Below are 14,118 nucleotides of genomic sequence, written 5' to 3'. Positions count from 1 at the left end.
TATTTGCCGAGCAATGTCCGTTGGGAGATGAGTCCCCTACAACGAAAAATGTCGACAATGAGTCCGTAGTAATTTTTGATAGTGATGAACAGTTAAATAATTTGTTGTGTTCGTGGGATTTGTCATCAAATGCATTGATACAGTTCAATAGGTGTGGTTTAAAGAGTGTAGCAATTTTGCAGATGATCCATTCCCACGACATTGACGAAATTTTTAATGCCAGAGAACTACTTGCAAAAATGGCGTTTAGAAAATAATGTAAGCAAATCATTTTAAAAATTCAGCGTAACTTCCGTTTAAATTTTCACATTGAGGGTTTCGCACACATTTATAACACGCTTATAAATCATTTATATTAATGTCTTTCTAGTTCGATATGCTCACGTGCTGTAGTGGTGATAGAACTATAACAAACCTTTCATCCATTCGAAGCTGGCTGAGCTCTGCAAGCACACCTTCAACATGCCCAAACAACGAACCCAACGTCGAAGAGGTTTTAAAAGAAACAGTAGCTGGTAACGACATAATAAAAAAGTACGAAAACTGTGGTTGCCTCCAAGAATGTGATTGTTATGGATGAGGAGTTCCGTGACAATATTTTGAATGAGCTACGTGCTTTAATTGTCGATCACCATACATTTTATACAACAGGCTTTAAAGAAAAATTAAAACCAAAACACCACTTCATGGTCCATTATGTCAATTGTATCAAAGAACTGGGCCCACTTAAATTTTTATGGTGTTTTAGATTCGAAGGAAAACACGCTGAATTCAAAAAATACGCAAATAATATAACATCCCGAAAAAATATTCCCTTTACTTTAGCTACTAAGTACTGTTTCCAATTCTGTTCTTATTTATTTGAAAATAGTTTTTTCCAAAATGATCTTCTAGATTGCAAAAATTTTTCACCAATAAATCTTTCAAAACTTGAATTTTATCAGAATTTAAGTACCAAATTTACAATCGGAAATGAAGTTTTAAGTAAGTGAGATACAAAGGGGTACTGTATGAAAGGAATTACTATGTTAAGCACAACAATAAAACAAATACGATTACATTTGAATCAAGAGCAATTACTGTTAATCTCAAATACTTCTACTGTTAACATAAATGTATAAGTATTATTATTATTATTATTTATTAGAGTAATATGAAATATTAAACTAACTTGAGTAAATACACACTAGCTACCAGGGCTCACATTGAAGAATGTGGCCATGCGTGATCACTGTGTGGCCGAGCCTCAGTCGAGTGAAATAGGTAATTTCTTTCCTTGACAAATCCGCTGGGTAAAGCGCTTTAGCACATTCACGATTAATGGTGGAGTAAAGATGCTGATAATGGGACCAGTCTGAAATTTGTTTGTCACGGAGGTGTCTATTTATCATCTTCTGTAAATCCTTTCTCGGCGATGCATTAAAAGTTAGACATGGTGATGAGATTGCGTTTTTAGCCGCTTCGTCGACAAACTCGTTGCCTGGGATGCCCTTATGCCCAGAAACCCAAAAGATTTGGAGTTTCTTTTTGCATTGTATAAGTCTGTCCCTAATTCGGTTGATAATGGAGTTATCGTGGTAAATATTTTTAATTGCTGAGACTACAAACATACTATCTGTGCAAATAACGAAGTGCCCTTTGTTTTTAGTTGCAAATTCTGCGGCTTGTAGTACCGCGACTGCTTCTGCTGTATAAATAGACAGTGCAATGGGAGCCAACCGGCTGTTATGAGTGTTCCGTTTTGGTGCACTACACCGAAAGTTGTACTGTGGTCAGTTTTTGATCCATCTGTAAATATGGGGATCCAGTTGATCATCTGCCTACTGTTAAAGTGCTCAATGAATAGTTGTTTAAAGCATTCGTTACTGGTGTGTGCTTTAGGGTAGGTGTGCAAAAGCTCGGATACAGAAGATTGTGGTAGCGACCAAGGCGCTTGCTTACAAATTTGATTGCCCATTGGGGGTATTTGAATCTCTAATTCTTTGCAATAGGATATGCACCGACGAATAGTAGATTTGGTGGAGTAGTTGCGTTTGTGGGATGCAGCGAGACGGAATATGTTGAATAGCGTTTTATTTGTGGTATTAATAAACTTTGGGATCAGTCTCCATGTAGCGAAGTCGCGCCTTTCAACAATGGAGGGGAGACCTGCTTCTGCTAACATACATTTAACTGTTGAAGTGGGGAAAGCGTTCAAACTACGTCGAACCGCTGTATGGTATGGCGCTTGCAAAAGTTTTATATGTGTGTTAGCGCACCACCCGTAAATAGGGAGTCCATAATCTATTTTTGATAGCATTATTGATCTTGTTATATTAATTAAAGTGTTAGTATGTATACAAAGGTTTTTTGATGATAAGTATTTAATAATATTAAGCCTGGTAGCTAGATTTTTTCTTAACTGCTGACAGTGCTCTTTGAAAGAATATTTAGAATCAAATATAATGCCTAATATTTTTAAGTTTTTTACATTTTGAATGTTAGTGAGCTCAACACTGATATCAATTGCGGGGCAGCCTTGTTTTCGACAGATGTGCAAAATTTTGCACTTTTCATAAGCAAGGGTGGCTCCGGATCTTAATCCCCATTGTTTGAGTTCGAGTAGTACCTTTAAAAATGTATTTTTAGTGCTTGGTAAGTCCTTATTTTTAGTATAAAAAAAGCGTCGTCTGCATAAATATTTAAATTGATATTTTTGTAGTTTATTGTTATTCTATTTATTTGCTCAAAGGCTATCACAAATAGGACAACCGATAAAGGGGAGCCTTGGGGTATACCGTTATTGAGTGGAAAAGGTTTTGAAAGCTGTCCGTTGATATTAACTTGGAATGCCCGCCCAGTCACAAACGATTTTATGACTTGAAATATCTTTTTCCCAATTTTCCACTCTTTGAGTTGATTTAAAATGACATGAATGCCAATGCGATCATACGCTTTTTCGAAGTCAGTGGCTAACACTGTGATGTGATTTTTGGTTGAGAGCGCATCGGCGATAAAGTGTTGTAGGTGGAGGAGTGCGTCGATGGTTCCATGTTTCTTTTTAAATGCTGACTGGTTGTGACTTATTAAATTATTTTTCAAGAAAAACCACATTAGCCTTTTCGTGAGCATTTTTTCAAATATTTTGCTGAGACAGGAGGTTAGTGAGATTGGGCGATACCCACTTGTACTCTCTTGGGGTTTATTTGGCTTAGGGATTGGTAGTATGGTGGCCGATAGCCACGTGTGAGGATAAAGCCCCCCGTTGAGAATGTTGTTATACAATGAGAGAAGGATACGTTTTGCCGGAAGTGGTAGATTGCGGAGCATAGCGTAGGTTATACGGTCTTTTCCTGGAGACTTCCCTTTAGCGTGTTGCAGAGCGACATCTAATTCTATTTGGGAGAATTCTGTTTCTAGGTAGAGAGCGTCTTTTGTGACTGTGCTGGGGAAATATACTTCGGCCAGTATTGTCTGCTTTAACGTATTATATTCTTCGGAAAAGTTAGTGTCTTGGGCGTAATTACACCAGGTAGAAGCAAAGGCATTTGCAATTTCGGTGGAGGTAGAAAGAAAACCGTTATTATGACGTATCGCAATAATGGGAGCTCTTGGAATACCAGTGAGCGTCTTGATTCTTGCCCAGATCTTTTGTAGCGAAGAGTTTGGATTAATAGTTTCGGTGAATTCAGATATAGATTTCCGTTTTGCTTCTTTGACGCGTTTTTTGAACTGGGCGTTTGCCTTTTTGTAAGCGATAAGGTTGACAATGTTACAAGAGTTTTTATAAACCTGCCAAAGTTTTTGTTTATTTGTACGTAATAGACTAAGCTCGTTTGTCCACCATGGTGAGCGTGATTTATGCCCCTTTGGGTTGCTTTGAGGAATCGTTTTGTTGGCTGCTGTTCTAATTATCTTGGTAATTGTGGCTGCTTCTTGGTGAATGTTTATAAGGTGCCACTTTTGTATCGCCTCTAGACAGTGTGTCTGGAGTTGATCCGATTTTGCAAAGTCTGTCAAGAATTTTGGAGATCTCTTCGGGTTCTGTACATTCAAATTATTTTGTAATTCTGTCAGAATTGGGTAATGGTCGCTTCCATAAAGGAAGTTAAGGATTTTTCACGAACATTTAGGACTTAGTTGAGGTGAAGCCATAGTGATATCAACATGGGTGAACGTTCTGTGTGTAGAAAAGTGCGTGGCTGACCCGTTGTTTAGCACAATCAGATTCTCCGCGAATATAACATTTTATAGTTGTGTACCTCTGGCATTGGTAGTGGCTGAACCCCAAAGGGGACTCCACGCATTGAAATTACCTAGTAGTAGCGTTTGAGCCTGGGTCTGATGGAGGAGATCTCTTATGTCTTTGTCGGAAAATGTTTGACTTGGTGGGGTGTATGCATTTATTATTGAGAAGGGTGTAAGGAGATGCAGTTCTATGGCTATTGAAAGGATATTTGTATGTATAGCTATTCGTTTATGCGGAATATTCCGTTTTATTAGTATTGCGACCCCCTGCTTCGCATATCTGTTTTTACTGTCATTATAGAAGTAACCAATATACGTCTTAGGGATTATAGTGTTAGTTACTTGAAAAGGGATGTGGGTCTCTTGAAGGCAAATTATATGAGGGTTAAGATCTTTTATCAATTGCTCTAACTCATTGTAATTGTTGCCATATCCTTTAAAATTCCACTGTATAATTTTTAATGACATTTCAATTGTAAATAAAAAAATAAAAAATAAAATTAAACACTTGAATCTATTATAATATAACTTATAAAATAAAAGATAATTGGGATGTCTAAAGCATGTTTAAGTTGTTTACTTGGAACTGTTGTTTTTTTTGATAGGTGAACGTCTCAGTACGCTGGGACTCCCTTTGCTTATTGCTCTATTCATGGTATTTGTTGTAGACGTAGACGTGTCGATATCCATGTGGTGATCTTCTTCTTTTTCAGTTTCTGTTTTCGACGTTTTCTCGCTACCGTAATTGTTGTGTTGATTTAACGTAACAATAGTCTTTTGTTGAATTAGTTGTTGTTGTCAGATTAGTTTTATTTGTTGGCTGAGCGTTGAGCTCTGTTAAAAATTTTTGTATACTGTCTTTGCTAGTAGTTGCTTTGACGGTTTCTTGCGTAATATTAGCAGCTTCTGAAGTAGATTTGTTGGAATCAGGCGGATTATGTGTATTTACTTGTGCTATAGAATTGTCTCGTATTTTTGTTGTTTGGGCGTATGAAATGGAATTTGTGACTGTGATTGGATTTTGTATTTTGTGTAATTTTAACGCTTCGCGCATAGAACATTTCTTCTCAGTTTTTAATTTAAGAATAGCTTTGGCCTGTTGATATTTGGGGCATGTGTTGGCCGAGGCTGCGTGTTCTCCAAAACAATTTGCACATGATGTTCTGATGCAGTTTTCTGGTTGGTGGGGGGTAGGTTGCAAGAGACACAGGCGGGTGCGTTTTTGCACATTTTCATTGTATGCCCAAGTTTCTGACACGATTTGCATCGCATCGGGTTTGGGAAATATGGCCGCACAGTGCATATTTCGCAGGCTATGTAAATTTTTTTCGGTAAAAAATAGGTGTCGAATGATAGTAGTATTGCTCCAGTTGGCTTGACGACTCCTCCAGTTATGCGCGTGAATTTGTGGACGTTAAACTTGATTTAAGAATGGCGCGTATACTGTCCCTTTAACACAATTTAAATTATGGTGGAGTTCACATGAAACTTGACAAAGGCCCGGTAGAGAATGGGTGTTAATAAACTTTTTTGCTATTTCTTTATTTTTCACCAGCAGCAATAAGCCTCCATCACGTAGAGGAGTAATTTTGTTTATTTCTATGCTTATAGCCAGGAGTGATTTGTGCACCGCAAAGATGGAGTAGCTACTTAGTGGTTTATTTTCGTCTTTAGATTTTATCACAAGAAATTTGGGGCTATCTTTTTTTGTTACGGGCAATTCTGGGAATTCTTCAATACCGTTTGCTGGCTTTTTTCTTTTTGCACGAGGGCTCGGAGACAATAGAGCAAATCTATTGTTCCCAAGATATTGGGGCCCGGGGGCCATCTCACATCAAAAGTTTAGTCAAGCACGTGTGTTTACAAATCACTAGATGTACAGAAGTAGCGAAAAAAAAACAAATACACTATGCACTGGTGCGCGACCCGTGAGAAAAGAGAATTGATGGTAGAGAAAAAACAATTTATGGACTGTTTAACAAGCGTGACCGATCGCGTTGACTGCTTGTCGGTGACTGTTGGTATAAGTATTTGCTACAACAGTGTCCCGTATTTCGATTAAAAGTGTTCCACTGTTAATTTAAATACTTGACGCATTTACTTCAACAGTGCTCGCACTTTTAAAACAAATGCTCAAAGTATTTGGGCACGTTTCTAATGCAAAAAGTATTTGTGGCATATGCAGAATGCTTTGGTTTTACTAGTTTTTTTTTTTCAGTGTAGCGCGATAGCGAATGACGTTAAAAACTCTCTAAATTGCAAGTAAATATCTTCAAAACTCTTCCTTTGAGAGTGGAAACCGTTTTGAAAAACGCGTTTAAAGATTAGAGTTGTAGTGTTCCCCACTCTGTTTCCTTTTTAGTAGAAACGCTGTAGTGATTTAAAAATTTGAGAGAATGTTAATTACAGTGTATACTGCCCGATAATGCAACAAACAAAATAGATTTTTTGAAAATTTCACATTGAGACGATCCCTTAAGTTTAATAAGACTATAATAATAATAACAACTCCAACGCCTGTTCCAGCTCGGATTATAAATACATATGTATGTAGGTGATATAGGAAAACTATAAAAACTTTATGGAAATTCAAAAGAATCAAGAAGCACATTATGAGAAAGACACATTAAATAGTTTTTAGTACCCTTGTCGAGCAGAGAACATATGCACGGTTTGATGAACTTTGGTGGAATCTACACAATTTTTTTTTTAATTTTTGCATGCGTTTGAACCATTTGTCGGAGCACTTTTGCCACTCAGTTTGAGATGAACTCATCAACTGCTTCTTCAGGTGTCGAAAAACGGTGATATCTTAGTACGTACGGAAATAAAAAGAAGTCATTCGATGGTCATTCAGGACTAAATGATGGATGACTCTATCTTCGGCGATTGGTTTTCATGATTTCTTGAAAGACAACTGGCAAACAAATTGTTGTGTACCACTCAGAATTTACTATTTTGCTTTGTTCTAGTGGTATGTTTACGACATGTCCAGTTCTTACAAAAAAAAGGCAACCAATTGCTTGAAAGTGCTTTGTGAATGTTGGGTTCGGTTCAATTTGTAACATCCATATAGTCGACCGCTGTTTACTTTCGGGCTCATACGTATAAATCCGCAATTAATCACCTGTACTGATGTCATAGACGTGCTTCAAAGCGCTTTATTGTATTTTTTAAGATTTCACTCGACCAATCGACCCGAACCTTTTTTTGAGCGATCCAACGTGAACAAATTTTTTTACAATAAATTGTTTATGCAATATCGAATGTATCCTAGTCCCAACAACGCCTATAGATGTCTCAATTTCAAGATAGGTCACATGACTGCAATATCTTTTTGTGCACAACTCCTGTACGAAATTCGTCTTGGAGTGATCTACAATCTCGATTAGCTTCACCATACCATCGATAAACAATGGTCCTTAATGGAGCTTCATCTCCTAAAATTTAATTAAATTGCAATGAGTTAGTAATGTTGCTGATTAAGTTCACGTCGAAAATTTTAAAATATAATCGTAAGCGATAATTATCTCGGTTTAGTTTCAGCTTTTGGCCGTAATGAATATTTTAATTTGCTATTTACAACACAAATGCCGTTGGTATGTCAAAACGTGAGTTCGTATAACTAATAGGGCAATTCAGAATCTGGTGTAAATGGTCTTGCATCTTTGCAATTGCAAATTAGCGAGCATATTTTGGCTTTTGCAATAACAAAATGTGTAGCGAAGCACCTGCTATACCCTTGCAAATAAGCACCACTAAAACGCCATTGTATTATTTGCAACTCTGGTTTGCAAATTATCAGCTGTTGTCAAAAAAAAAAACATTGTAAACAAAGAGAAGAAATGGAGGAAACCGGTTTGAATAAAATAAGGCTAAAACTCCAAAAGCCGAATAAAAAGTGGAGCGAAAAAGAATTTTAGAGTATACTGGATTTCTTGCAGGAAGCTCCAGAAGTAAGATTGAAATTTGTGCTATGTGCCGCTTAAAAATATTTCTTACCTTCAATGTACATAATTTCTTCAGCAGCATCGTCAAATAAAGCGTCAGTTAATTTTCCCCTAAAACTTTTTTTCGGCATATTTTCCAATTTGTGCGAAAATTTTGTTTACAAGCACTGTTTTTCTCCACCGATCAGCTGTGAATTAATGGTATTTGCAAGGATTGCACAGAAGCCACAAAAAAGACGTTCATTGTGGACGGTTAATATTTGCAATTGCATAATTTTGCAAACTCAGATTCACAAGATTCTGAATTGCCCTAACAAATTTGTGAGTTGCCACATTGCAACACTAGAATTGTCAAATTCCAAAATATAAAAGGCAACGTATACGCATCTTCTTCTTTTGGTGTAGGCAACGCTTATAGGCAAGTTTTCAACAGCGCGCCAATTGTTCTTCTTTTTCGCTGCTTGGTGCCAATTGGAGAGTCTGCAACCTATGTATACTTATCTTAAAAACCCAACAATATTAGCTAAGCCTTCAATCAGCGCTTTTATTATAATAAAAAAATAGTATTCCAAATTAAAAGATTCAATGCCACGGCTTATTTGACAACTTGAATAAATAAACGCCAATTTTTACAATCTAAAAACTCTGGCGCTCTGGAACATTCGAGATCAGGTACCTAGCAGCAGCAGCAAGTGACTGATTCTTGGTGCTCTTATCAGTGCGTGCTACTAATACTCAAGACTATTCTCGCTTACAGGGGGGATGAAGCTATCAAGCCAATTTATGAAGATATCAATGAAGATCAAATATCTGTTAAGTCAAGTCGAAACATTATTTAAGGGGTTACATGGCTTTCAAAAAATCGAGTTTTTTATTGTCAAAAATCCATTTTTCAGTTTTTTTCCTTCCTCCAAGTTCTAAGTTAAGGTTTTAACTAAAACACTCTAGGTGATCCTGTATGGAATTATCCTGCAACGCGGGCTCATCTTTCTTACGAGAGGTCATCGGAATCAGCTTTTTTTTTCCAAAAATTTAATAGTAATAAACATACAACAACAACAAAAACTTCTAATAAAATATTTTATTTTTATATGAGAAAAAAGATGTTGAAAAAAGGCTGTTTTACCCAGGGAAACCCATATCCTTAATGAATGAAAGAACTAGTACCGCACAGCACAATAATCGTATTTTACTTATAGTCAAAGAGCTTCAAAACATTACATTAACTAGATGGATGGATGTCCTTAACGTATTTGAGTGAAAGGTAGCAACACATGCATAAATGGTCTAAAACTTTCCAAAATTTATTTTAGTCAACGCAAATATGTACCTCATTTTCTTCTTCATCTTCAATATTTTCATCCACAGCGTCCGCTCTGCTTGAATTTGTACTCTCGCAACTTAACATAGTTTGAGAAAAACTAGTGTCAGATGACAGCTGCGACGTTTGCACATTTTTTATCCGAGTGGGCAACATTTCAGATCTAAAAGGAAGGTAAAGATAAAGTAAGATTTGCGTTATTACCCAATATAGGTTTAATGAGTTATACTATAAATACTTATTTGCTTTGATAATTAAAAGTTTTGATACAAAATTAATAGACCGAGCGGCCGCACATTAAATGTAAACAAATATGAACGAACCATACGCATAAGGTTTGTAAATTTGTCTACATAAGACATACTACTGTAGACAAAAAAAATAGTATGGCTTCTAAATTTAAGTTTGGAATCAAATTTCTGGTGGCTAAACGTTCAGAATGTTGGAAAAAGCCTTCGGTGATAATTGTTTGTCGCGAGCAAGTATTTTTGATTCTTCTTCTTCTTAATTGGCGTAGACACCGCTTACGCGATTATAGCCGAGTTAACAACAGCGCGCCAGTCGTTTCTTCTTTTCGCTACGTGGCGCCAATTGGATATTCCAAGCGAAGCCAGGTCCTTCTCCACTTGGTCCTTCCAACGGCGTGGAGGTCTTCCTCTGCTTCCCCCGGCGGGTACTGCGTCGAATACTTTCTGAGCTGGAGTGTTTTCATCCATCCGGACAACATGACCTAGCCAGCGTAGCCGCTGTCTTTTAATTCGCTGAACTATGTCAATGTCGTCGTATATCTCGTACAGCTCATCGTTCCATCGAATGCGATATTCGCCGTGGCCAATGCGCAAAGGACCATAAATCTTTCGCAGAATTTTTCTCTCGAAAACTCGTAACGTCGACTCATCGGTTGCTGTCATCGCCCAAGCCTCTGCACCATATAGCAGGACGGGAATTATGAGGGACTTATAGAGTTTAGTTTTGTTCGTCGAGAGAGGACTTTACTTTTCAATTGCCTACTCAGTCCGAAGTAGTACCTGTTGGCAAGAGCAATCCTGCGTTGGATTTCCAGGCTGACATTGTTCGTGGTGTTAATACTGGTTCCTAAGTAGACGAAATTATCTACAACTTCAAAGTTATGACTGTCAACAGTGACGTGAGAGCCAAGTCGCGAGTGCGACGACTGTTTGTTTGATGACAGGAGATATTTCGTTTTTGCCCTCATTCACTGCCAGACCCATTTTCTGTGCTTCCTTGTCCAGCCTGGAGAAAGCAGAACTAACGGCGCGGGTGTTGAGGCCGATGATATCAATATCATCGGCATACGCCAGCGGTATTTTTGATTGGTACAAATTATTCAGAGAGGGACGAGGACGCGTTGACAACGAACCATGTCCAAGACGACCATCAACATCAACTGATGATCAACACGCCAATAAAATTAATGAATTGGTACTTGAGCCAGGATGTCATGAAACGAATTATTTCTGGCAATGAGTCTTGGACCTATGCTTACGACACGAAACAGACGATCAATCGGCCGAATATCATGGCAAAGGTGAGCTGAAGCCGAAAAACCTACGTTAAATCGGGTAAAAAATCAAGGTTATGTTTTCCTTCCGACCGGCTAAACTGTCAACAAGAAATTCTATTTGAGTGCTATGCGTCGTTTGCGCGAAGTAATTTGTAAAAAGAGGCCGGTATTATGGGGCGACAACTCTTGATTTTTGCACCACAATAACGCACCGTCGCATACTGCACTAATTTTTCGTGAATTTTTCGCCAAATCTTTAACCAATATCTTTCCGCAACCACGTATTTGCCTGATTTTGCTCCGCGTGACTTCTGGCTATTCAGTAAACTCAAACGACATAAGACATTAAACGTAAATCTGTACTCGCCTTGAAGGCTATTCTGGAAATTTACTTTAACAATTGCTTAGAGGATTGGAATAAACATTGGCACAATTGTGTTGGGCTCAACGGGGACGACATAGATTTTGATTAATAAATTAAGAACTTTAAAATTATGAAAAAAGTCTTACTATTTTTTGTTCATAGCAGAATGTATATCCGTTGGCACGGGCAACCATTGGCAGCATCTCATTGTACATAAAAATATCAACATGAAAATATTGTTTATAGCTACAAATTATATATAGAAAATTATAGTTTTGAGACATGTACATTAAATAGAAAGCATACAGTTTACTAAATAGAATCGTTAAATAGATTTTGCTCATAAAAATGTGAAAACTACTATATATACAGCCATAGTCAAATGTTATTACACATTACTAATATTTTTTGAGTTTCGATAAGACTGCTTCCATTGCTGTTGTTGTTTTCAATATGAAGCAAATTTGTTGTTGTTGGATAAAATGGAGTGTGTAGAAGAAACGAACAAAAATTCAAAGAAAATAACGGAATATTTCTCACAAAAACAATACATTTGTTTGATGCATATTGACGTCAGAAGTTATTACATACATTTTATTCGAGTAAAATCATTAGTTTTTAGCTATCTTGTGAGTTAAGTAGGCGCATTTTACATGATTACGCAAAAATTAATATTGTTAATTTAATCCAAACCAAATTTAATGTGGGAACTTCGGCTTCGGATCTTCTAAAAATTTATGAAATTTCGCGGAAAACTGTGTACAATTTAGTAAAAAAGGAGGACACTTGTGGGAATTTAGAAGATAAATTGAAAAGTGGACGAAAACTCGTTATAGGGCAAAGGGAAAAAACAAGATTTATGAAAGTCCTTATGGCAAATCCAACAATAAGCCCTATTCGCCTTGCAGAAAATTCGGAGGAACTAATTGGGAAGAAAGTTAGTGAAGCTACTTTACGTCGCAAGATGAAGAGCATGGAAATCAAGACCTATGTAGTTTGCAAAGTGATCGACATAACTTCAAACAACAAAGCCAAACGCCTTGCCTTTGCTCGGGAGCATATTAATAAGCCCATAGAGTTCTGGCACAACGTTCTGTGAACTGACGAGTCCTCTTTTCAGTTCCAGGGGTCTTTTGGAAGAAAGTATATGCATCTACCGTCAACTCTCAAACGCAAAGCACGGCAGGCTCTTAACAGATTCGGTGAAGGATCTGTAATGTTTTGGGGATGCATATCATTCTATGGATTGGGAGATATCGTACCAATTGAAGGAACTTTGAATCAATGTGGGTATATCGATGTGTTGAATGATCATGCATTTCCTTCAGCAAGTAGCCTGTTTACAAGTACCGACTGCCGACTAAGGCAAATACGTGGTTGCGGAAAGATATTGGTTAAAGATTTGGCGAAAAATTCACGAAAAATCAATGCAGTATGCGACGGTGCATTATTGTGGTGCAAAAATCAAGAGTTGTCGTTCCGTTATTTTCTTTGAATTTTCGTTCGTTGCTTCTACACACTCCGTTTCATCCAACAACAACAAATTTGCTTCATACTGAAAACAACAACAACAACAACAATTGAAGCAGTCTTACCGAAACGCTAAAATTTTTAGTAATGTGTAATAACATTTGACTATGGCTGTATATGTATATGTATATGTATATATGTATATGTAGACACTAAAAAACAGCCCTATATTGAATAACAATATATGTACAAAACATGCTTACACAAAATTCTAATGCACCTAAGCAATTGTAAAATATCCTTTTATTGGTGTCTGAAGTGTGCAGTAAAAACACGAACAAACACATATAAAATGATCAGGATGGAGAGACGAGTTGAAATTCGGTTGACAGTTTGTCTATACGTCCGACGGTTCGTGCAAGCTCTAAATTGAATAAAAATTTAGATAAATTGATGAAACTTGGTATATCCATTCCTTGGTTAAAAAAAATACGGAAAGGGCGTAAACAGAGGTATGCGCGTGGAACATACCGCGAGGTTCCGCTTCAGTTAAGCAAGTTATCAGGGATGGATCCCTCTCTCAGACCCATAATGTCTGCTAGCAATGCCTCTGCGGGTTATATCCACAGGTCCTATGTGTAGAATGGCATTAACTGCCATTTGTTTTGTACGTAGTGGAAGACTTTTGCCAATGAGAGCCGCGTTGAACACGTTCCAGCAGTTTAGCGAGTGTGGCTTTACCGTGCGCCCATCACCATACAAATACTCCATAGTATTGGCTTAACTATGGTTTTATAAAGCCAAACCATAACTGTTTATGTGAGGCACCACCCTCTTCTTCAACATAACGTAATCAATGACTATTTTCTTCCCTCTTTTCAATATTTGGCTTCCATGATAGCTTTCTCTCAAGGATAAGCTCCAAATACTTCATCTTTTCAACAGGTTGGCGTGCCTGCGGGATTTTATACCTCCTCGTAAAAAATATCTCTATACCGCATATTCCTTATGTCTTCCTCCAGCCATGAAATAACAACATGCAGAGTAGTGTCTACCGACCTGCCTTTAATGTATACATATCGAGCGTACAGGTATGATGATTCTGACATACAGGGTCATAAGCCTCTCTTCACAAGAAACGAGGAGAAGCTAATAGGCCTGAAATCCTTGGCATAAATATATAATAGCTCTTATCGGCATTCGGAATGTACGCCATCCTTACCTGCCTCTAAGCCCTGAAAATGTGGCCTAATCTAAGAAA

General features: G+C 37.4%; 1 protein-coding gene across 13 annotated transcripts in view; it reads right to left on the bottom strand.

Annotated features, from left to right (window-relative positions):
- LOC126765920 (tetratricopeptide repeat protein 39B-like) overlaps window positions 1–14,118 on the bottom strand; it is a 124,407-nt gene that overhangs the window by 38,002 nt on the left and 72,287 nt on the right. For 9 of the 13 annotated variants that reach the window (XM_050483624.1, XM_050483623.1, XM_050483621.1 and 6 more), the window contains one exon: window positions 9,508–9,661. In XM_050483624.1, the coding sequence (XP_050339581.1) occupies window positions 9,508–9,654 (147 nt within the window). In that variant the 5' untranslated portion in view covers window positions 9,655–9,661. Of the gene's footprint in view, window positions 1–6,871; window positions 7,166–9,507; window positions 9,662–11,533; window positions 11,603–14,118 lie in introns of those variants that run through there. The other 4 variants (XM_050483626.1, XM_050483628.1, XM_050483633.1 and 1 more) reach the window with 4 other exon arrangements.

Source organism: Bactrocera neohumeralis, unplaced genomic scaffold (genome assembly GCF_024586455.1).
Source record: "Bactrocera neohumeralis isolate Rockhampton unplaced genomic scaffold, APGP_CSIRO_Bneo_wtdbg2-racon-allhic-juicebox.fasta_v2 cluster11, whole genome shotgun sequence".
In the NCBI taxonomy this organism is placed as follows: Eukaryota; Metazoa; Arthropoda; class Insecta; order Diptera; family Tephritidae; genus Bactrocera; species Bactrocera neohumeralis.
The sequence above is the reverse complement of the archived record's forward strand: the minus strand, read 5'-3'. Positions and strand labels throughout refer to the sequence as shown.